The 24,164-nt window shown below is 39.0% G+C and overlaps 2 protein-coding genes across 3 annotated transcripts in view; both read left to right on the top strand.

Annotated features, from left to right (window-relative positions):
* LOC102232359 (zinc fingers and homeoboxes protein 2-like) overlaps positions 1-24,164 on the top strand; it is a 161,431-nt gene that overhangs the window by 32,185 nt on the left and 105,082 nt on the right. The gene's annotated exons all lie outside the window — the stretch shown is intronic.
* On the top strand, positions 892-8,709 carry LOC111610562. The gene is made up of 2 exons (XM_023345114.1): positions 892-1,643; positions 2,146-8,709. Exon 2 carries the CDS (start codon positions 2,497-2,499, stop codon positions 8,593-8,595), a length of 6,099 nt encoding a protein of 2,032 aa, XP_023200882.1. The 5' UTR covers positions 892-1,643; positions 2,146-2,496; the 3' UTR covers positions 8,596-8,709.

Genomic DNA, 24,164 nt, shown 5'->3' with positions numbered 1-24,164 from the left:
CAATTTACTGGCAGCAATAGGTCAAGTTGAGTTTAAAAACCTGGCTAAGCACACTGTGACATGCTGATTTTTGGCTTAAAGCATACGTAAGAGCCTAACAGAGCCCCTGAAAGCATATTCACTATGCAGTTAAATAACTAACGTCTGGCTTTAAGTGCCAGAAATAGGCTCTAAAAAGGCTTCCCGTTGCTTTTGTAAAATTTTGCCAACCTTGACCATGGCAGGTTTCTCATTGTATTCCTCCGGCAATCATTCGAAGCAGAGGATATCATTGATTGGCAGCATCTGCAAAAGTCCTCACGGCTCGGCTCCAAGTTCAACAAATTTGAACTTTACATAACGGAAATCCTGGCAGGGCTTTTTGCAAAATGTGCATGTCATGGAACCAGGAAGCCTGTTGCAATGCCTTTTCAATTTCCAGATTTCTACATAGAAAATAACGTTCAATCAAAGCTGAACTGAATCTTTTCAGGGGGGAGAATTTATTAATTTTAACTTGAAACAGATCAGAGATGAATAGAGCTCATAGAAAGTGGCACTTGATTTTATCATTTATCTTTCAGCGATACTAAAAATGATAGCAAGCATACATACTGCAGCTGAACAGGAAATTTGGACTCGTGTGTTGTTTTGACAGCATACAAGCTCATTGGCTCATGCGAACACACCCCTTTCATTTTGCTTTCTGGTGTATTTCCACCCTAACATTCATGTGAATGTGGCACATCATGCCTTTCCACTTCTGTCTTGCACCTTTATTTATTGCTTTCCCTATAATTCAGCAGATTCTCTGCTAGAAACTGTCCAGATGGATAATCATATTAAAATTAAAGCACACACCGGTGGATCCTGACAGCCTAGTTGTTGATGGGTTTGTGTGTTTTAGCTAATTAATGTCTCAAGATTAATGTGTTGATGATTAAATGGTGTGAAAACATCACATATTCTGTTTAAAAAGCCACAGTTTTTGCCTTCTTTCAGCGCCAGGAGGCATTTTGTCAGAGGAAGCATTCATTAATCTTATTTATTTTGCTAATGTATGGCATTTTAATAAGGGGAAGCTAACTGTTGACATTGTGAGAAGGTGCCGAACTTGGAAGCAGACTGCAGGGTCGAGATTGTCTGGAGGCTCCCGTCAGGTTCCTTTTTGTTTTGTTTTTTTTTTACTTCTGAGGAAAGAGGTATTTGGTCGGAGCCTGGCTTTTCCTCTCATCTGCATCCTATTTGAATTTCCTGCTTGCATAATTTCTTGGTTAATGGGGAACTGCTCGGCACTGCCACAGCTGTTTTGCCTTTCCTGCCTGGCAAGAACGACGTTCACGCAGTGGGAGGAGGGCGGGAGGCGAGGCCAAAATGTTTAAAAAGGAAGAAAAAAAATCTGCAAGTCATGTGGTGCAAAAATACAGTACAAACAATGTGAAGTCAAATCAGAAGGAAGAAAAAAAAAAAAAAAAAAGAAAAAAGAAAAAAAGTTGTGCGTTCCCACACGGACCTAAAAGCGGGACGGACAAGGAAAAAAAAAGAGAAGACGGAAGTTAAAGCCGTCAAACAAAGAGGACAGGAGTTTGGGACTTTTTGAATCACAGATCCTAGTCAACCTGTGTACAACTGGATGATCTTTTAGATGAGCAGAGAGGCAGCCGGTAAGATATAAACTGTGTTGTTATGAGATCGGACCGCAGAGTTGTCTACAATCCAGTTTGGCCGATCGGATCATTAGTGACAGCTGAACTGAGGTGGTGGATTGCAGCGGCGACGCTTGCCGTTCATTGACTGATGGACTTTTATGATTGAATTAATTATTGCATTGATGAAATGGATTTGGGTAACAAGTTCAATTGTTAATTTACCATCAACTTCAAAGAATAATTTAAAGCTAAATTTATGATAAATATTTATTATTAATGTTGAGAAGCAGATGTTTGTATGCTAAGAAATGTATGTGTATGAAATGTAAATATTAACTTGGAATGCACTTTAAAGTTAAGTTAAAGTTAACATAAGTTTAGTTACTTGTGTATTTAATTTTGATTATTTTGTATATTTAATTTGTGATGGGTTGCTTGGTATTATTTATATAATTTGCAACTAAGTGAAATTAATTTATACAGATTAGTAATTATTATTTTTTGGGTTTGTTTAAAGGTTTTTACCTGCATCTTCTGGATCAATGGTGAATATGTCCATACACTGAAATAAATGGAAGTAAAAGCAAGGAAAACTGTTTGGTCCTTCGAGTAAAATCCCTGCCATTAAGAATCTGCATGGGGTCATCCATCCCTTTTCAAGTGGGGAAGTGCACAGTTTAAAAAAGAACTTGACAGTAAAAACCGGCCAAAAAACCGGCAACAGTATAAACCAGCGGCATTGAAAAACCGACCACAAACTGCTGATGAGAAAGAAAGAAACTAATTGAAGGATCTTGTTAAAGAAGAGACAGTAGCTGACATCATTTGTTTGCTTCATATCTGTGAACAACTGAGACTGATTCAAAAGATGGCAGAACCAGCTGATGAGAAGTCTGTTGAACAACTAAAGATGGAGAGAACGACAGCAAAGAGGTTGTTGACTCGATTGATCAATAACATAACTCGGACGCATGAGGACATGACTGAAGAGGAATTAAAGGACAATTTCAACAAGCTCAACATAGAGGCTGGAAAAGTAATGGCAGCAAATGATGATCTGGAAGCAAGTCTCATCGCAGAAGTGGAATCCAAATTGGGTGAAGATGACGACGCTGCACTGACTGAACAGCAGAAATCTGACCTGGAAAAAACTGCAAATGAATGTGAAGCAAAAGTAAGAGAAATCAAAAGTTTAATCCAGGAGACCCTGTGGAGAACTTTTGGGAAAACTGAACTGTTAATTGCACTTCAAGTAGCAGAATCAGAATGTGAACATGTTGCCACTATTGCACCAGGAGTGGAAAAAGAGGCATATGACTTCACCCTCAGTCATCTGAAGGAACTTTTAAAGGCTGCAAAAGAAGTTCATTGTCGCTGGAAAAGATGGATTCCTCATGACTATCGGGATGAAATTCAAGATCGGCTGAGAGGATTGGAACTTAGTGTCCCAAAGTTGGTCTCCAGGACAGCAGAGTTCATTAATGCAAGATTAAAAGAAGATGAAGGAAAAAAGGAGCAAACTGTAGCTTCCCAAAATTATTCATTACCAACCATCAAGCTGAAACCAACATCTCTCCCAAAGTTTCTTGGAAACAGGCGTGATTTTTATAGATGGAAAAGGGACTGGGAAGCTCTTCAAAAACAAGGAGAACCAACCGGTTCAAGAGAGGTGAAAAAAGTGCAGCTACTGGACAGTCTAGATGAGAAAATCACAAGAGACCTTCGCTTAACCTCCTATAGCACTCCAGAAGATATTTTTCAAGTCCTTGAGAACCGCTATGGAAATCAGACAGCTATTGCAATTGAAATTGTGGAGGAGCTACAGAGAATTCCTGCAGTTAGGGGTCACCAGCCAAGAAGAATCGTGGAGTTGATTCAAGCTGTTGAAAAGGCTCTTAAGGATTTAAGTGACCTTGGAAATACTGGCGCCATCAAAAATCCTCTGGTGACAAAGTCAGTTGAGACCAAGCTTCCTGAAGCTCTGAAGAAGGAGTGGCTCGTTTATGCAGCTGATAAAAGGAATGCTGTGGTACCAGAGAATCGGTTTGATCACCTCCTTGCATTTCTGAAAGATCAAGAAAATATTTATGAGCAACTAGAGCAACTGAGAGAAGAAGAACCAAGTAGGCGAGAGACCCGAATGGAGCAAAGACACGCCAGAACCAAGTCAGTCAAAGCAATTGATGACTTCGTAAGCTGTGTTGTCTGCGGCGATGGAAAACACAGAAAAAGACTCTATTTTTGCAAACAGTTCAGAACATTAACACTAACTGAAAAAAGAGCTGCTGTTAAGAAGGTAGGAGCATGCATAAAATGTTTGGAAATACATGATGATAAATCATACTGCAAACCTGGGTTTTTGTGCAAGAATCAAAGCTGCAGGAATGGGGAGGATCCACATCACTATTATCTATGCCCAAGTGCTGAAGCTAAGAAAAGCAACACAACCCAGAGGAGGAACCGAATTGGCCCACAAGAAGACAAAGGTAGCAGAAAGTATACTGAAGATCAAGAAGAATTTCTTAAGAAATTGTCACCTGATTTGGCCAGACATTGTAGAGATGTATTTTCAAATACTGCATCTAGAAATTTTAATACAACTCAGAATCAGTTAAATTTCCTGATGGATAGTGGAGTGCAGGAGCTGCCAGTGTTAATGATGCTTCTTGAAGTAACCGCAAATGCTGGACAAAAGATTGGCACATTAATTGATCTGGCGTCAGATACAAATTACATAACACACAAGGCTGCAAGCAGATTAAACCTCAAGAGTGAGGAGATCACACTCATTGTCCATGGAGTTGGAGGGATGAAAGTTTGTGTGGAGACTAAACGTTACCTCCTGAAAATTCGTGTGAAAACCTCCAAAGGCACTCTGAAACCTTATCAGCTTGTTTGTTATGGACTTGACAGCATTGCAGACATTCATAAGCATGTCAAGGCAAAGCAGCTGAAAAGATTTTTTCCAGACGTACCACTGGATGAACTTGTAAGACCCAGAGAAATAAGCTTACTTATAAGCCACAGGGAAGGTCAGTTGACACCACAAAGAATTAGAGTTGTGGGGAACCTTGTACTGTGGGAGGGGCCCTTAGGAAAAGTGGTTGGAGGAACCCATCCAGAATTGTTTGAGGAACTTGCCATGACAGCTCATACAACCAAAACACATTTTGCAAGGTCAATGAGGGCAGCTGCTGTGAGATATGAAGAAGTCATTCATGAAATCCCACAGCATCCGCCATTAATTCATCAGATCTCCAACCAACTTAAGGCATCAAAGACTGCAACTACAAGCCAAGATTTCTTGGAGTGGTGGAGATGGGACAGTATTGGCACGGCTTGTGAACCTAAGTGTGGAGGATGTCGTTGTGGAAACTGTCAGCCGGGAGGAAAGGCGATGACGCTCGCTGAAGAAAGGGAGCTTGAGGTAGTGAAGGAAGGCCTCACCTACAATGAAGGAGACAGCCATACAGACGAACCTCACTGGCATGCTAGGTACCCATGGTTGGAAGATCCAGCATCCCTGCCAGACAACAGAAATGCAGTCGAAGCTACATTTTTTAGAACAGAGAAGCAACTGGCTAAAGAACCTGACTGGAAAGCTGCTTACACTGAACAAGTGCATGACATGCTTCAGCGTGGAGCTGCAATTAAATTGTCTGAGGAAGCAATCAACAAATGGAACGGCCCAGTGTGGTATGTAAGCCACCTAATTGCTCCAAATCCACACTCAGTGACAACTCCTGTAAGACTTGTGTGGAATAGCAGCCAGAAATTTAAAGGGATAAGTATGAATGACCTGCTGATGAAAGGCCCAGATGTCCTAAACCAGATCCGTGCTGTCCTATTAAGGTTCAGAGAAGGAGCTTATGCTGCGTTAGGAGATATAAAGAAAATGTATAATTCTGTTTGGCTGGAGGAAAGAGAAGTTCACTTGCACAGATTTATTTGGCGTGATTCTGAGGATGAAAAAGTTGGAGATTACGCAATTACAAGAGTGAACATTGGAGATAAACCTGCAGGATGCATTGCACAGTTGGCGATGCGAGAAACTGCAAGTTTACCCTCATTTATTCATCTTGAAGAGGAGCGACAAGTCCTTCAGAATAACAGCTATGTTGACGACATTCTAACATCCCACAATGACCCAGACAGGCTAAAGGAAATCACAGAAAATGTGGAGTGCATTCTCAAAGCTGGAGGTTTCAAACTCAAACCTTGGGTGTTTTCTGGGCAAAGTGGGAGGAAAAATTGTAACAACAAGCAGGATGAAGTGAAAGTAAAGACCATGGTTCTACCAAACCAAATGCGGGATGAGGACAATAAAGCACTCGGTCTGGGGTACATTGTGGAGGAGGATAAACTCCATGTCATGGTCAGCATAAATTTTTCAAAGAGGAAAAAAAAGATGCGACTTGGACAAGACCTCCAGTTGGACCAAATCAGAAGTCAAACACCAAACCCTTTGACAAGGCGAGAGCTCCTCAGTCAGGTGTCTGGTCTGTATGATCCAGTTGGCTTAGTAACTCCTGCAAAACAGAAGGGGGCAATCCTGGTGCGGAAAGCTTTCCAAGAGGCAAAGAATGTGAGTAGCCAAGTAAAAGACACCTGGGATTTAGCACTCTCAAGTGACCTTAGAGAAGATGCAATCAAGCTTTTTGAAGAGTACACTCAGCTTAGTAAGATCCAGTTTAGCAGAGCATTAACTCCCTTTCATAACAGCAGTGACCCTTTAGCAATTACATTTTCAGATGGAAGTGAATATTCTTATGGAGCAGTGTTGTATCTGAGGTGGGGATCAGCTCGAGACCCAATCATTAGGCTGGTGGAATCCAAGGCTAAGCTTACTCCATTGGAACAAAAAGGTGAGGCTGTTAAAGCAGAGATGTGCGGAGCAGTGTTTGCATCACGATTAAAGAAGTACTTTGAGATGCACAGCCAAATCAAAGTTGAGAGGTGGTATCACCTCATTGATAGTCAAACAGTTCTTGGAGCAATTCAAAGAGAAAGCTATGGGTTTCAATCATTCTTTGCAAATAGGATTGGAGAGATCCAGAGCAACACAAGGATCCAAGATTGGTGGTGGATTCCTGGGAATCAAAACATTGCCGACATCATTACCCGAGGAGCTAGCCCTCAAGATCTTGATATTGACTCTAAGTGGCAACAAGGCCCAGCATTTCTAAAGTCTCTAGTTGAAAAGTGGCCAATTAAATCATCTAAACAACTTGCTATTGATGCAAAAGGGAGCATCACCAAGTTGCAAAAGAAGGCATTCATTGCTGTAACCACAAGGACTGGGATAATGGAATCAGAGCTCAAACAAGAATTACCGCAAAATCAGGCAGAGGTTTTGGCAAAGAAGCAGCGGCCATCAATATCCATACAGAATCTGATAGATGTTAGCCGCTTTAGCAGTCTGACACGACTGGTCAAGACAATTGTCTGGGTTTGGAGAGCAGCGAAGAGATTCATTAAGAAAAATCAAGTTGCAGCTAAACCAAAGTGGGAGGCAGTCTGCTCAAGAGGGGTAATCTCTGTGAGAGAACGAGAGGATGCTCTCAGGGATATTTTTCTTGCTGCTCAGATGGGTGCCAACTTTCCCAACACAACCATAGATAGGTTGGTGGTTTATCAAGACAAAGAGTCTGGATTATTAGTCTGTGGCGGCAGGATACAGATCTTTAGAGAAGACAGAGCTGCAGTTCCCATCATACCCCATGATGCCTGGGTGTCAACACTGTTGGGCCGAGAAGCTCACAATGCTGCACATGATGGAATTGCTGGAACCCTACTGAGGATGAGGAGAAAAGCCTGGGTTGTAAAAGGACGAAGGATAGCCCAAAAGATTGTTGACAATTGTATGGTCTGTAGGAAAGCTCGAGCTCTGAAGTGTCAGCAGTTGATGGGTGATTTGCCGCCTGAGAGGGCTGAGCCTGCACCTCCTTTTAAGTTCACTTCAGTCGACCTCTTCGGACCTTATTATGTCAGAGATGACGTCAAGAAAAGGGTGACGATTAAGGTCTGGGGAGTCGTTTTTTGTTGTATGGCCAGTAGAGCTATTCACACTGAGTTGGCAAGCTCGCTTTCCACTGAAAGTTTCCTGATGGCCTATCAGAGATTTACTGCAATTCGAGGTCACCCACAGAAGATCTGGTCTGATGCAGGCACCAATTTTGTTGGAGCAAAACCAGTTATGGAAGAGTTGTATAGGTACCTGAGCACCCAAAACAGATCAGATTTGGAAGAAGCAGCAGCAAAGAATGGGACTGAATGGGTGTGGAAAATCCTTCCCGCAGACTCACCTCACAGAAATGGAGCTGCTGAAGCTGCTGTTGGCATTGTGAAAAAAGCTTTCCAGAGTCTTGGTCAAGAATTTACACTGACTTTCAGTGAATTTCATACAATTCTGTACAACGCTGCCAACCTTGCAAATGAGCGCCCAATTGATGCGAGAATACAAAGTCGAGAGGGTTGTATTCAGTACATAACACCTAACAGTCTTTTGCTTGGACGAGCATCTCAGAGTGGTGATATGAGAATGTTTGATTTTTCCAGCTATTCATTCAAACGACTTGGAGCTATGCAAAATGAGGTTACTAAGTTCTGGAAAAGTTGGAGGCAACTGGCTGGTCCTAACCTTTTTGTGAGGAGTAAGTGGCACACTTCTCAGAGAAATGTGGCTGTTGGGGACATCGTCTGGTTGTGTGACCAAAATGCGCTTAGAGGGCAGTTTATGCTGGGCAAAGTTGTAAGTGCAAGTCCTGACAAGAAGGGTGTTGTGAGGGACGTAAATGTCCAGGTTGTCCCAAGTTATTGCACCCCTATAACAAGACATGTCAAGCAAAGACCAACTCATCCACCAAAGAAAGACAAAATCAAGACCACCATTCTTCACAGGGATGTTAGGAGGCTCATTGTCTTAATACCTGTAGAGGAACAAATGGAAAGTCAAACCAAAGAGTAAAAAACTCCAGATGTACCAAGATGACAATGGGCTGCGATCTTCCCATTGATTAATGGAAAGATCGAGTGGGAGGTGTGAAGTCAAATCAGAAGGAAGAAAAAAAAAAAAAAAAAAGAAAAAAGAAAAAAAGTTGTGCGTTCCCACACGGACCTAAAAGCGGGACGGACAAGGAAAAAAAAAGAGAAGACGGAAGTTAAAGCCGTCAAACAAAGAGGACAGGAGTTTGGGACTTTTTGAATCACAGATCCTAGTCAACCTGTGTACAACTGGATGATCTTTTAGATGAGCAGAGAGGCAGCCGGTAAGATATAAACTGTGTTGTTATGAGATCGGACCGCAGAGTTGTCTACAATCCAGTTTGGCCGATCGGATCATTAGTGACAGCTGAACTGAGGTGGTGGATTGCAGCGGCGACGCTTGCCGTTCATTGACTGATGGACTTTTATGATTGAATTAATTATTGCATTGATGAAATGGATTTGGGTAACAAGTTCAATTGTTAATTTACCATCAACTTCAAAGAATAATTTAAAGCTAAATTTATGATAAATATTTATTATTAATGTTGAGAAGCAGATGTTTGTATGCTAAGAAATGTATGTGTATGAAATGTAAATATTAACTTGGAATGCACTTTAAAGTTAAGTTAAAGTTAACATAAGTTTAGTTACTTGTGTATTTAATTTTGATTATTTTGTATATTTAATTTGTGATGGGTTGCTTGGTATTATTTATATAATTTGCAACTAAGTGAAATTAATTTATACAGATTAGTAATTATTATTTTTTGGGTTTGTTTAAAGGTTTTTACCTGCATCTTCTGGATCAATGGTGAATATGTCCATACACTGAAATAAATGGAAGTAAAAGCAAGGAAAACTGTTTGGTCCTTCGAGTAAAATCCCTGCCATTAAGAATCTGCATGGGGTCATCCATCCCTTTTCAAGTGGGGAAGTGCACAGTTTAAAAAAGAACTTGACAAACAACGTGTGATCCCCCCGAGGATGGACGACGAGGAACGGAGCCAAATATCAACCCACCCCATCCTTCTATTCCCTCTTTGCCCCATCTACACACACACACAAGCACTAAAAGTGACACACCCCCTTCAGAGCTTCACTGAGCATGTGCAGTGATAGTGATGAGCCTCTCTTTTTCCCTCTTGCTTTCCCCCACCCCCTCCTCTTCATCCAGTCCTCAGCTCTGCCATGCTGGTCCTGTAATTGGCTGGAAACAGGCTCTGGGCAGCACCAGCACATTGCACCAGTCGGCCTTCAACCAGCCACATTAATCTGTTTATGCATTCACAGACCCATTAGAGGCTGTTTGTTCGCTCATTAGTGAACCTGGGCTGGAGTTTGAACCCCGCCACAGCCGCTTTAATCGCTCCGAGAAACGCAGAATGTGCGGGAATTTGTGGCAAAGACGTCGGCCCCCATTAGCAGCTGACAGACTTTCCCTGTTTAGCTCGGAGGGAACCGAGCGGTGGCACAGTTTGTCCTGAGCTCCGGAGGTTTTAGGTCCTGTATTTAAACAAATCTAAAGGGGGGGAGGGGGCTTAGAAGCTTTGAGTGAAAGGTCCATTAAAGTATTATATCAGAACACTTAATAGAACCATTCATTTGTTAAATGTGTTTTTTCTCTGTGATGTGGGTCAGGGTTGGTGTCTGGCTCCTGTCTGCTGCAGGCAAAATACAACCCTGTTATAGACTTTGAAAAGTTTCTTCTTTATGTCAGCCAAAGACAAAATGTTCCCATTTCTGCGTCTGCATCACATAAAGTGAACAAAGTTCCATTTATATAAAACCATCATAAAAACAGAATTTTAGGACGTTTTCTGTGACGAACTTTATCGAGAACATTCCCTAATTTATAAAACATGTCATTTTTGCAGTTTTCTTTACTGCTGTTCTCGTTTATGTTTTATGTCTAAAGTTTTAAACACCCAATGACCTCCTATCTTCAACAGTCATTGAGCAAGAGGAAGGTTGCACCCTGGACGGCGTTCAGTCCATCACACGGCAACACATGTGACAAACAATCATGAACGCATAATGATACTTTACAATTTAGAGAGACCAATTGATCTGTCTGGTCATGTTTTTGGACTGGGAGAAACCAGAACACCCAGAGAGCACCCACATGGAGAACAGGCAAACTCATTGCAGAAATACCTCAGATGGGGCTTCAAACCCAGGACCTTTTTGTTGCAAGGCAACAGTAATACCAACTTCGACACTGTACAGCCAGTAGCAATCCTACATAACTCCAATATTGCAAGCAGATATTGTGATGACATTTGTTAGATTGTGTAGCTCTACTGGGGGCGATACTTTGGAGCGATTGTGGCGACAGTGATTGGTGTTCATCCTTTCATCCAGCTAGCAATGGTGCTTGAATGTGACACTTGAAATTTATTGTCCTACCCATCAGACAATCATTGCTTTCAGTGTGCCAGTAAAACATCTTTGCTATGGAACTGGTAGGTTAACTGTACTCCATTATTGCTTCCCGAGACTGTTGGAGGACATAAACCACACCTAACAAAACACGCCATCCCCAACCAGATGACTCTGTTTTTTTTTTGGTCTGGTTATGACTGCACCTTGCCCTCATTTATAATTAGAAAAAAAATGAAAAGCAGGCTTTGAGGTTTCATTCAGCCATAAATTATTGATTAAGAAGGCGGAGCAATGTAGTAAGCAGGTTAGATAACATTTTTATTTCAGCAAGATATTTTTTCATTGGTGCTGTTACAAATATAGTCCAATTTGTATGATGAACAAACAGCCTGATTATTGTTTCTAGTGAGGTTTTCATGCTGTTGTAGTACAGCCCACTGATTTGTCTGGGTATTTTTAAAGCCTTTAGTGGCTGATTGCTGCAATTTCTTCCAAAATCACACCTACTTCTTGATTCAAAACTCAATTGAAAGGAAACAGAATTTGCATAGTTTACGTCATATCTATTACGGACATATTAAATAAATAGCAAAACAAGCTTTTTAGAAAACATTAAATTGACCACCTGTATCCAATGCATGCTGATTTATTATTGTTAGTGACAAAGTTTTTTTTTCCTTGTTATGGATTTCTTCTCTTTTTGCTTTTCACTCACTTGAATGTTTATGATCATCAAAGAAAGGTAACAACGGTAAACAAGATAGGTGTAGACACATGATTTCATACAGTATATGGTTGGACTAAAGCAAGTAAAATCAGCCACACCCAAAGAGAAAAAAATAATTACCCTTTACACCTAGTAACTGGTTGTGCCACTTTCATCTGTAAGAACAACCGTGAAATGTTTGCAAAAGTTTTTGCCTCAATTTCAGCCACAATTGAGGCTTTTGGAAAACCAACGGCTTATTTAACATTATTTACTATATTTCCAATTGGACTTTAGTCCCGGCTTTGGCTAGGTCTTTAGGTTCATTCTTTTTTTTTTTTTTTGAGACGACGTAAACCTTTGTAATTGATCACTGTCCTGGTTAATAATCCAAGAGTTATTAAGCAAGGCCGTGATGTTAAGATTGCAAATGGATAGTTGGGCATTCTTCTTCAGGATTTCCCCATTGAGAGTACAATTTATGTTCCCCTCAATTGCAGCTAGAAGTCCTCCAGCAGCAAAGCAATCCCAGACCATCACTCCTACACCATGTCTGTTAACATAATTTTTTTTTTAAATGTATGTATTGGTTTTATACCAGATTAAGCCTGAGCGTCAGTTTTTTTGTGTGTTTTTTTTTTTTAACTTTTGTCTGGTGAGTCCTTTTAGTCTTTCCACTAACATTTTGGGGATCATTAAGCTGTTTTTGGCCAGCTGTGCTTCTATTCTGGGAACTCTTCCATAGACACCTTTCGTGCCCCGTCACCTTTTTACAGTTGAACCATGAACTCTGACCTTAATGGATGCAGCTAATGTCTATAGTGGTTTAGGTGTCATTGTTTGTTCATTTATGTCCTGGATTATCAAATGAGGCTCTCTTGGAGTAATTTTGGTAGACCAACAACTACTGGGAAGATTTAGGATCTATTCTGTTTTTTTGTTAATTTCTTTTTTCTTTTTTTGCTGTTGGCTCTCACTGATTTGCAGAAGTTCCAGCTTTGCAACCCCGTTCAGACTGATGTATATCAGTGACTTTTTGTTTCTCATGTGTTTATTTTTCCTCATTTGGGTCATGACATGTCACTTCTTAAGATCTTATCTCCTACTTCCTGTTGTCCAACAGGTTTTTATTGAAGTGATTTCCTGATTGCACATTACTGTCAGGGATCATGTAGAGGTGGCTTGTGAAACTTTCTAACTTTCTGTTAATCACAGTTAATTCATGATTTGAGAAGGGCAGCAGTAATATTTTTCTTAAGTCAAAATTATTTTCACCTCCAAGTGAAAGTAGTATCTACAAAAAGCATTTTTGACTTGTATCTGTTTTTAAAAATTTTAAAAGAAGGCGATTTAAAAAAAAAGGGGGAACATGCTTTTCTAGAGGGCTGTAGGTCTAAACACAATTTGTTGTTTAGGAAATATTTTTAATTAATACTAAAAACTAATATTTTTAATATACAAATTTTAATTGTACTCTTAATGTTTATTTCTTAAATGGTAAACAAAATAGTATATTACACAGCAACAGTTGCATTACTGTTCATCAGGGTCATTTGGAGTTCAGGCTTTAAAGTTGACATTTCAAGCTGTGACATGTGACATTTATACTTTTAAGTTTTCTGTCAGTCTGTGATTTTGGTCATTGTGATACAAACAAAGAAATAATGAATGGAAAGGAGAAAGGCCGAGCTGCTAAAGATTTTGTTTGAAATAATGCAGAACTGTTGTTTTTTCACACTGTAATACTGGACTGTATTCTGGATGAGCCTGACAGGAAACCTCTGACACACACACACACATAATGCAATCAGTAAATCTTATTAGATGTTTTAACTTTGGCTTGGTGTGTTTGTGCTCTTGTGTACACAAACCTGACGTTTCCAGATCAGTCCCAGTCTGTTTTTATTACTTTCTCAGCATGTGGGGAAGGCTCTCTTTTTATTTTCAATCTTCATTCATCTCTTTGAATCTTTGTTCTGTCCTGTTATTAACTTGGAAGAGAACCGGTCATCCTGACCTCAGAAACAAGAGATTTCGGCTCTCCTTCACCAATAAATGCGGTGGAATTTTACTGCTGTCCAGATCATAATGAAATCTGTGGTCTCTTTGTTATGCAGCCCCGGCCATTGTTATGATCTGAGTTCCGAGAGAGATCCCTGAACTCTGGGCCAGGCCTTTATTGTCACAATATTATGTTAGAGGGCTGAGATATTAATTTTTACAACAGTTTTTATGTAATTTGATCTGAACATTTAGATGGAAAACAGATGTTTTACATCCCTTGAATATAAAGTACATGAATCTTGACTTTTCAGTGTAATCTGAACTGAAAGTACATATTTATCTGATTAGGTTCAGGGGTGAAATGTTTATTTAGATCATAAAGTACGTAGGTGCACCCACATGCATATGGCCGTTATGAGATTTTCACGGTACCATAAAATTGAGTATAAATATCACAATTTTCCTTTGTCATGACATTAGATTAAATATATGATGTCCGGTGGACATTCATTTGCCATTTTATTTTTGAAGATTGCAATTATTAGAACGCTTGCAAACAACCCACATTTACCTCGCACTTTTTTTTTGGCATCATGCTGTACCATTGGCGCTCTATGAACTTTTAATAAGTTCTGGATAAAATGTGGACATCAAGCCCAGAGTCCACCAAACTGACAAGATATATTATTGGCATAAAGAACGTGAATGCAATTGCATCTTGCATTTGATACCAAACATTGCATCAAAATAGTTGACCATTAAAAGTTTAAATGTTGCCTTAAAGAGGTTGACACAAAACATTGAAAAATGGGCACAACATAATTGTTTCCATTCCAACCGAAACATCATTAAACAAATGTGCTGCTGCTGCTTGTCATTATTTTTGAAAAATCTGTTAAATTCCCAAGTACCATAAATTTTTAGCAATCAGTAGTGCAAGTAAATGCTCAGATAAATGAGTATAATCACTTGTTACTGCATGTCAAGCTTGCAAGTTGCACATTCAAATAATAGTTTTGTTTCTATAATTACTACATGAATGTTCTTAAATTCAAGAATTTTTTTTTTCTTAAATTGTTAGTAGAATATCCTTAAGAATTGGTATGGTCGTGTGCTATTAATTAAATGGATGATTTAATTGTCCATTTGATTGGCAAAAGAAACAATCAGAACTAATTAGCCGTTAACCTTTCAAAACTAAATTAATTTTGCCAATTTAAAAAAAAACAGTTGCCTTGAAATCATTTGAACATGTAATAAACTAGTGTTTAAGGGTAAAAGGTCAAAAAATTAGATCATTGTGCAAGATTCAAACACAGGTTCAAAGCTGACAGGATCATGTTGAAAGCTAATTAAAAAAATAATAACGGTGAATAGGCAGCCTGGGAACAACATAATTTAAAAAAGAGCCACAGAAACAAAAAAAAAAAAAATCAAATTCAAAAGTAGTTTATTGCTTCCCAAGGGAAGAAATGGAGAGTAATCCTTTGCTAATGTAAAGCATTTTTCGATTGTTTACAAAAAAAGTCTAGCAAAATTCTGATACAAGCCAGACTGAACCACCCCAACAGTAGTACATTTTAAGCTCATGTGCTTTGGGGCGTGCTGTGGTGGCGCAGGGGGTTAGCACGCCCCACATTTGAAGGCCTTAGACCCGTGGACGTCGCGGGTTCCCGGTCCCGACGACCTTTGCCGCATGTCCTCCTTCAAAAATGGCGCCGGCTCAGCTGGCTGCCTGCAGACGCAGCTGCGTGTGTGTTAATCTGTGTATAAAAAATTCTTGCTGTAACTGCGAAATAATTTCCCTGCTGGGATGAATAAAGTAATTCTTCTTCTTCTTCTTTGCAGATACCAAAATCATAAATGAAAAGCAGCTTCTATGCTTTATGATATTTCCCAATGGTGTCCTTTGTTGACTGGGTGAATGTGTTTTACTCCTAAGCTATTTTTGTCATTTGATTTTCTTAAATACTGGTTTGGTTAGCATAGCATTCCAGAGCAGGGACAAAACAGAACAAATGACAAAGAGCAATGTGATAACATTTAACTTGATATGACATGTTATTGGCACAGTTTGCTCCATAGACAACAGCTGATCTTTATCTGAATCAGAGTATCCATTTCTTGGAGCACTAGCAAACATTCTTGATCAGAAGATCTGAACTCATTGCAGGCTTGAGGTTCCTGTTGGTATATTTGGAAATCCCCAGAATGTCAAAAGTGTCATTGATTGTTAAGCCACAAACTTTTAAGAAGTTTTGTCTCAGTTCCCTAGGATTTGGGACAATATTAGTCAGCAGCAGAAGTTTTTGTCACATTGTTTGTAATGCTGAGGCTATTATGGCGTCATATAAAACAACTGAAGAGGAAAAGCTGTAAAGTTTGCAAGCATGTGCATTGTTACTGGAAATATTCAGATTTTACATTGTTTTGTAAGCTTGCCAGTTTTCTATTTGCAGAAACAAACAAACCAGTATGGGTTCACCTTAAGCTTAATGAACCAATAGTTTTTCTGTGGGTTGGTTGTTAGTGTTGGTGTCATTTGGATGCTTTCCCCTAATACTTTCAGGTTAGATCTATACAATAAAAACATTTTTAAAAAAGCATGTAGTTGTGATACTATTACTGAATCTTGCAAAGTAAAATTCAACACCAAGAAATAAATTAGCATATTTATCAACATTTTGTCAAATATATTTTCATAGTCAAACATTCTGACCAACATTTATTTATTTTTCTTTTTTAGTCCAATTTTTTTCACTTTCTATTTTAACCAATAAACACCAAGTGTATTTATTTGCTTTTTTTAAACTTACTAGCTTGATTTCAATAAGATTAAAACTATTAGATACAACAATCAGTCAGAGTCCATGTGCTGCTCCAATGAGATTCAGGAAATGAGCAACAGCATTATGAGGCTTACCAGCTGTCCGTCACAGTTTGTAGAAGACTTTTGCACAGTTCTGAATTTACATGTGCTACCAGCACTGTTTGCTTCTCATGCTGTGGCACTTTTAGGTCAATACACCAAAAGTACCTGCACTCTCTGATTGCTAGGAGATTGAGTCCACCTGGTTCTCATCACTACCAAACAGAGAAGCTGCAGAAAGGTGCAGCAGAGGGGAGTGGCAGAGGGGATTGGCTACCTGGCAGTTTGCATTTTGCATTTTGTTACTGGAAATATTCAGATTTTACGTCATTTTGGAAGCGTGCCAGTTTTCTATTTGTAGAAACAAACAAACCAGTATGGGTGCACCTTAATGAACCATTAGTTTTTCTGTGGGTTGGTTGTTAGTGTTAGTGTCATCTGGATGTTGTCCCTTAATACTTTCAAGTTAGGGTTATACCATTTAAAAAAAGCATGTAGTTGTGATACTATTACTGAATCTTACAATGACAATTCTGTTTAACAAACACCTGACTTTAACTTCTCAGCCTTCTTTTATATCTTTGGCATGCTAAATTTGCAATCATGGTCCTTGAAATGAAATGGTACACCAAATATCACATTCGAGGAGTTAATCTTGATGTTATATTGCACACAGTCATTGAGATAGAAACGTTATGCTTTACCAGCTCATTATCATAGAATCCACCATGAAATTTACCATTGTACCAAAAATTAAATAAAGCTGAAGCAGAACTGGACCTTTTAACATGACAAATACCAAAAACTCACCAATAAGTTCACCGAGAACGTTCTAAACATTAAACATGGAAATACCTGGGCTCAGTCAAAGACCGGATTAAAGGGCGACTGTGACACAGTGGGAAGAGTATTTGTCTTGCAATCCAAATGTTGTGGTTCAAATCCAGATTCCTCCTGTCGCATGTTGATGTGCCCCTGGGCAAGGTATTTGACTGCAAGTTGAATTGCGCTTGCATAGATGACTAAGTGTGACTTTGTAAATGTGGCTTTAATGGCTGTGATGATGAGAAAATGCTTTATAAATTCATTCCATTATCTTGAGCTCATTGGGATGCTGTGGCATGACTTGAAATGTGCTGTACATTCAAGAAATCCCTCAATAATCTGACAACCCATGAGGAGTGGGGCAAACCTTCCTCAGACTGCTGTCTGAGAGAGGAAGATGGCATCAAGAAGCCTTTCACCACAATGTTATTTCAGTCAAAACCTGTTTGGGGTCTCGCTGGTCTCTTTTAGGGATTTATGTGTGCACATTTGTTAATAAACAACAGAGGTGTTCTAAAAGGCTAAGTTATCTGTTTATGATTTATAGATTGAAAAATCTGGGAATTTGCAGTGTTTCAGCTTCGATGCACCATAAATCTGGAATGAACTTCCAGAAAACTGCAAAACAGCTGAAACACTGAGTTCCTTTAAGTAAAGGCTAAAACTTCGCCTGTTTAGAGTTGCTTTTGAATGTTGACCAACATATATAATTTGTATTGATGATTTTGATGATGGCCCTTGACAAAATGTAATATTAGTTACTGGCTTCTTACTTGGTAACCGTATGTTGTTTTTATGATTTTTTTTGTGTGTGTGTTTTTTATGTTGTAAAGGACTTTGAAGTACCTTGTTGCTCAAATGTACAAATAAACGTGATAGATTAACTGACAGATTGGCCTATCAGATGCGATCAAGGAAAACTTGTCAAATTCCGATCTCTGACTGATTACCGCAACTCTCGGGGAATGTTGTTTTATGGGATTCACAACTGCAATCTCCCATGTCTCTTGTCTGTTATTGCAAACCAAAATCCCATCTCTAATTGACCTGATTGATTAAATTCAGGTTTGGACAAGTAAAAAGAAGATGGGCAGATAGTGAGACGCCCCCTCACTGCTGCCACTAAAGGAGAAAACCCACAAAGCTAATTAAACAGTGCTGACTGGTTCATTTGCATGTTTTTGTAAGCATTAATTAAGATATGCAAAATATCCAGATGAGCAACACAGTATATCTAAGCAGCTTGCCAGAGCCCAGGTACAGGCACCAAAATTGATTGAGGCCACGTCCTCCGCCGTCCCATCAATCTTGAGGCTGCCTGCGTCAGAGCAGCAGGGAGTGCAGCACGCGCAGGAATTTGTCTCTTTGACTTTGACACTTACATATGAATATATTTCATGTAGTGACACAGAGCAGACGCAGCTGAACCTCGCGTATGATGCAAGCAGACTGCAACACCTACATTGCATAGCACAACATGGATGAACGTGAGACGATTATGTATGTACAGTGGTGAGGAGGTGTGACTCATGTACAGTAGATTCGTTCTCTTTGATTCTCTGTTGTACAGAGAGGAGAATTCGACCCAAAAAGAATGAAGACTTGGAACACACTGCAATGGAACTTTCGTTGAATTCTGTTCAATGACAATAAATGCTATCTAATCTAATCTAATCTAATAAGATGTCAAAACAATCTTCAGCATCAGTCCAGATAAATCAGACTTGCTGTTGCTGTATATTGCTGTAATTAAAACTTCATTTCTAATGCCTTCATTAGTTATAAATAAAGAAAAGCAAGATGTGTCCTACTAAGATGGAAACACCTTGCCTACTTAGATAAACACATCTTAGTAGGCAAGATGGACAAAGCAAGCTTTTGGGTATTTTATTAATGCACTTATCGGTCAGCTAGCAAGAAAAAATGGCCAATTTTTTTTATACAGCCCCTTCCTTCCTATTATCCTATTATTTTTTACTTAACACTGTAAAGTTCCAGTTTTAGGTCTTATTAAAACACCAAAAAATGTTTTCAAGGCACTTAATTTTTATGAAAATAAATTAAGACAAAGTTTACACAAGTGAGTTGATATGTTTTTACAAGAGCTACACAGTATGTTACAAATGTATTGGTATTCCAACATCAATTAAAATGCACCAACACAAAAGTTAGTATAAAGTTAAGAGTTATGCAGGAAGCCCCTTCTGTTCATCGCTCTGTATTTGTGGATTCACCTATCCCCGAATCTGTGATTACTGATCTATAAGAAGCCTTATCTGCCTATTCCAATTTAGGCCAATATAAATTTTTTGTCTGAAATGTTGCTAAATATAGCAATAAAGTAATCGAGTTGGTAACAGTGGGGTGACTATTAACTGCAGACTTGACCTGGTGGGCAGGTCTGACAGTCAAACCTTTCTCACAGCAGAGCAAAAGAGTACAATAGTTGCCAAGGCACGTCAGATTGGTGGATAAGATCAGCTTCACATGTAAGAATCGGCTGATTACTGATCTCCCAAAATGAAGGAAATCAGAGCCGATTTATCACTGCTTCCCTGTTGTTTACTCTTCTTCTGAAAGTGTTCCTGCTATGTTAATTAGATTTTTTTTGTCAACTGAGCCACCTTGTGTTTAGGAGAGTAAATACAGCCCATCAGCCTATTTAAGCTACAGCTTGCTTGCAGTGTGGCTAATTTTTGCTTTGCTGAAATTAAGCGTCTTTAATGACAGCTGTTCAGTAAATCAAGACAGGCAAATCCATCAAAGCAGCAGAGCAGCTGTCAGAGGGGAGAAAAAAAATACAACACAGGATAAACCCCCCAAAAAATCTCAATGTGAGGAAGGTGCTTAATAATTTAAACACAAATGCAGTGGATGCAGAAGATCATACTACATCCAAGGATACTGTTGACAGATACACAGTGAGGAAATGCACTTAGATCACTTCTCTTCCCTGCTGCATCTTCAGCAGGAGAATATAGGCTAAAAATCTGTTGGAAAGCTTCAATTTACGGTACAACGTCAGGAGCCAGTCTGGGCAGAACACATTGTTGTATGCCCTGGTGTGTTTTTAGGTTTAATGCATTCTGGCAATTGAGCACTGGAGCTGGTGACAATAAAATCCCTGAGCAGGAACAAGTGGGTATTGGACAACTAAATGGTGTTTAAGTAATTTGGCTGGTATTGTATTTTTTTTCTCACTACACTGCTTCAACACGTCTATAAACAAAACAAAGCAAGAATCTTTGTTTTTGTCACTAACTGATGAATAAAATTGAGGTAAAACCTATCTAAATGTCTTGGTCATTAAACACTAAACTGCCTTACCATTCTTTTTGATTGCATTTAACAGCCTTTCACGCCTTCTCTAATACTCTAGCACTGATCACCTTTGATCCCCACAAGTGCTGTTAGAGTACCATGGAGAAAAACAGAGGCGAACTGGTTAGGATCAGGCCTGGTGATGGATGGGGGATGAGGTCAATCCTGAGGGGGATCCAGACTCTGGAAAAGACCTGTTGTTCTCTCTCACCGCCTGTCTCTCCCTGAGAGTTTCTCCCTGCTGCGCTGCAGTCCTCTGATGATCTCATCTGCTCACGCACCGAGCTTTAGAAACCCATACACACACACACACAAACGCACACCACATCCTGAGGAAAATACTGCTGGTGATTCCCTCTTAAAGGAGCTTCATAATGTTTAGATGTTAATCACTGGAATGAGGATGGCTGCGAAAAAAGAAATCACTCCTCAAGATGAGGGTCAACTGCTATTGTTTTTTGCTTAATAAACCCTCAGTTTAGTTAATCTCTGCTTTGTATCTTAATGTTTTCGGAATGCATGTTTTGCTCTACTGTATTTATTTTTGGTCTAGATTGGAAGTAAATTGTGCTCCAGGGACTTTCTTTTTTTTCATACTGTGCAATGTGGCGTTCGTTTAGGGTTTATTTAGCCATTTAAAAAAAAGAAAATAAACATATTTTTCTTGTTCAGAGGCTGTTGCTCCATCCGTATTTTAATCATACCCAACTGATCTGAATTTAATCATGAATGGAATGTGAGATTTTATGATTCATAAATGATTTTCTGTTGGAATTAAAATGCAATTCAATCACGGTTGGATCACACTGAACAAATTTGCTGCTGAAATAAGTTTGTTCATGCAGTGGGCCCAGACTGTTACCGCTTATGAAAACGTGACTGCCATTTCCACTTTCATTCTGAGACTCAAACGGAAGCCAGAAAGGGAGATTGCTTAGTAGTCTGACCAAACTGGATGTCACACTGTTGTGCCTCACTTATACCGTGTGAAATTTGGTTGAGTTGGAGATTGATGTTTTTGGAAGAGTTCGGTAACATCACTGCCATCAACTTATTGCTGTAGTGTTTTTTTTCCTCTGGTTTTTGGAATTTTTTTCAACACCTTGCCTGTTGAGTCATAGGGATACAGAAATTGATGAAATATTGATGTTTTTTTTTTCTCAGAATTTGAAATATTTATCACACATTATTTTTTTTATTTTCTACGCTCAGTTAAATTAAGTTAATTTATATAGTTTTATTTCTAAGCAGAAGTTTGCCATTCCTATCTAAATATATAGAATTCAGTTTGTTAAAAATTGAATTCTAGATATTTAAAATGAATCCATACAAATTATCCAGTTATATATAGTGGAAATTCTGTTGATCAGAATTGGCATAATATCTAACGAATAACGAGACTATTTTTATTGAGTCAGTAACTATGCAGCAAAACCTTGCAAGAGCAATTACTTGGAGAGGGTGGAGAAGAAGTTCTTCTTTTTATGGTACCTTCTTAGGAATACTTCATATGGAAATGTTTCAAAAAAGACACAGCTAAACACCAAAGTAACGGACCATGAGTTCTTGACAAGTTAACGGCAGCAATACCTCCATCAATTGTTCTGTTCAATATATAAAGAAGCCACAACAAAACATAGAAGTAATAAGGTAGGTTTAAAATAAATAGATGGAAAAGACAAACAAATATAAGTTCTGGGAAGCAATATTTCCATCAATGGCTCCATCTAGGAAAGAGGGACAACTAAACAGTCACTTCACCAGCTGTATTTTCTATGGGCAAGAAATACAAAGAGTAAACGTAGTTAATGGCAGTTTTAGCTCCATCATTGGTTTTAGCCAAGAAACGGATACAACTGAACACATAAATTCAGAAAACACAATGAGCAATGCTTCAAGTACTTAAAAGTATCATAAACAATAAATTTAAAATATAGGACCCTAGCCAATGGTTCCAGGAAGAACACTTGGACACTTTAAAGATGCATGACAATATATGCAGATGACAGAACGATGTGTTATCTTTTTTTTTTCCTACAAAAAAGATATAGAAATCAGCTTTAATCATCTCAAAACTATGAAAGCAAAAGCTTTCAATTTTACTGTTCTCAATGTTTACCTGTTGTCTCACTTAGATGAGCAATTAATCAAGTTTTAACTAGTTGGTCTTAAATGACAATTAGGTTTGATGAGAGATCCACAAATCACCCTTTGGACAAGCTCACAGCTGTTTGAATAACCTCGTTGAAATTCTAATTTTCTTGCTTTTGTCGTTTGTTCATTCCCCTGCTGTCTTTCAATCTCTCCTGTTGTTGACCATCCATCTCTCCCTCCCTTTTGCACCACTTTTAACATACATGTGGATTCGAAAGTGATTGACCGTTAATGGCAACTGGAAAAAAAAGTGGTTCAGTTCCTGCTGCTGCAGAATAGCTTCTTGAAAGCAAGGAATCCAGCAATCGCACACAAGCTGACAGGACTGATTGGCGCCGCGACTCTGAATACGCGCTCGAGCAGGACCCGTTCCTGCCGCTGTTTGTGTTATATTAGGCTTAAGAGGAACCATTGGTGGCCAATCTGTGTGCCTCTGTGGAAATTTTGCATAAAGTTAAAACTTTTTTGAAGTCGCACAGGTGGATGTCTTATTACTTCGCACTCTTAACACAATGCTCCACAAATAAAAAAACATTTCAAGAAAGTTTGACTTCAGTGTGTTTTCATGGTGCGCTAGTTTAGTGATCGCTTAAAATAAACCAAATGCAGGTTTGTTTGTTTTTTCGTTGTTTTTTTTTATTTTAATTTTTTATTTTTTTGTTGGTTAGATGTTGAAGAACTACTGTCTGTACCTTTTTTTTTTTTAGATTCTTTTGTAAGGTTAAGAAGAAGCAGGTTCTTGTGGCAAAACCTTTATCAGTTGTGTTTTCCGGGTCCGTACACAGTATTGTAAAGCATAGGATATAATTTAAATATTTTCCAGATCTGGACAAGCATGCGGGTCTTTTTGCATGGTGTTTGCAGGTTTTCCCTGTGCATGTGTGGTACTCTGGCTTCCTCCCATAGTCCAAAAACATGACTGTTAGGTTAATTGGTTTCTCTAAATTCTCCCTAGGTGTGGGTGTGTGTGTGCATGGTTGTTTGTCCTGTCTTTGTGTTGCCCTGCAACAGACTGGCGACCTGTCCAGGGTGTACCCCGACTCTCGCCCGGAACGTTAGCTGGAGATAGGCACCAGCACCCCTCCCGACCCCACTACGGACAAGGGTATTAGAAAATGGCTGGGTGGATGGAGTATAAGCATCAGTTAATATTCAGGCACAAAACACCAATTTTGAGAAAAACAACCTTTTAAATTAGATAGCAAAACATTTTAAAAGTTGAATTGACTCAACTATTTTTAATACCTTGTAAAAGATTTTTCTGAACATACTCAAGTTTCATGCAAAC

The sequence above is a fragment of the Xiphophorus maculatus genome, chromosome 13 (assembly GCF_002775205.1).
Source record: "Xiphophorus maculatus strain JP 163 A chromosome 13, X_maculatus-5.0-male, whole genome shotgun sequence".
Taxonomy (NCBI): Eukaryota; Metazoa; Chordata; class Actinopteri; order Cyprinodontiformes; family Poeciliidae; genus Xiphophorus; species Xiphophorus maculatus.
This window is presented reverse-complemented; position numbering and strand designations above follow the sequence as displayed.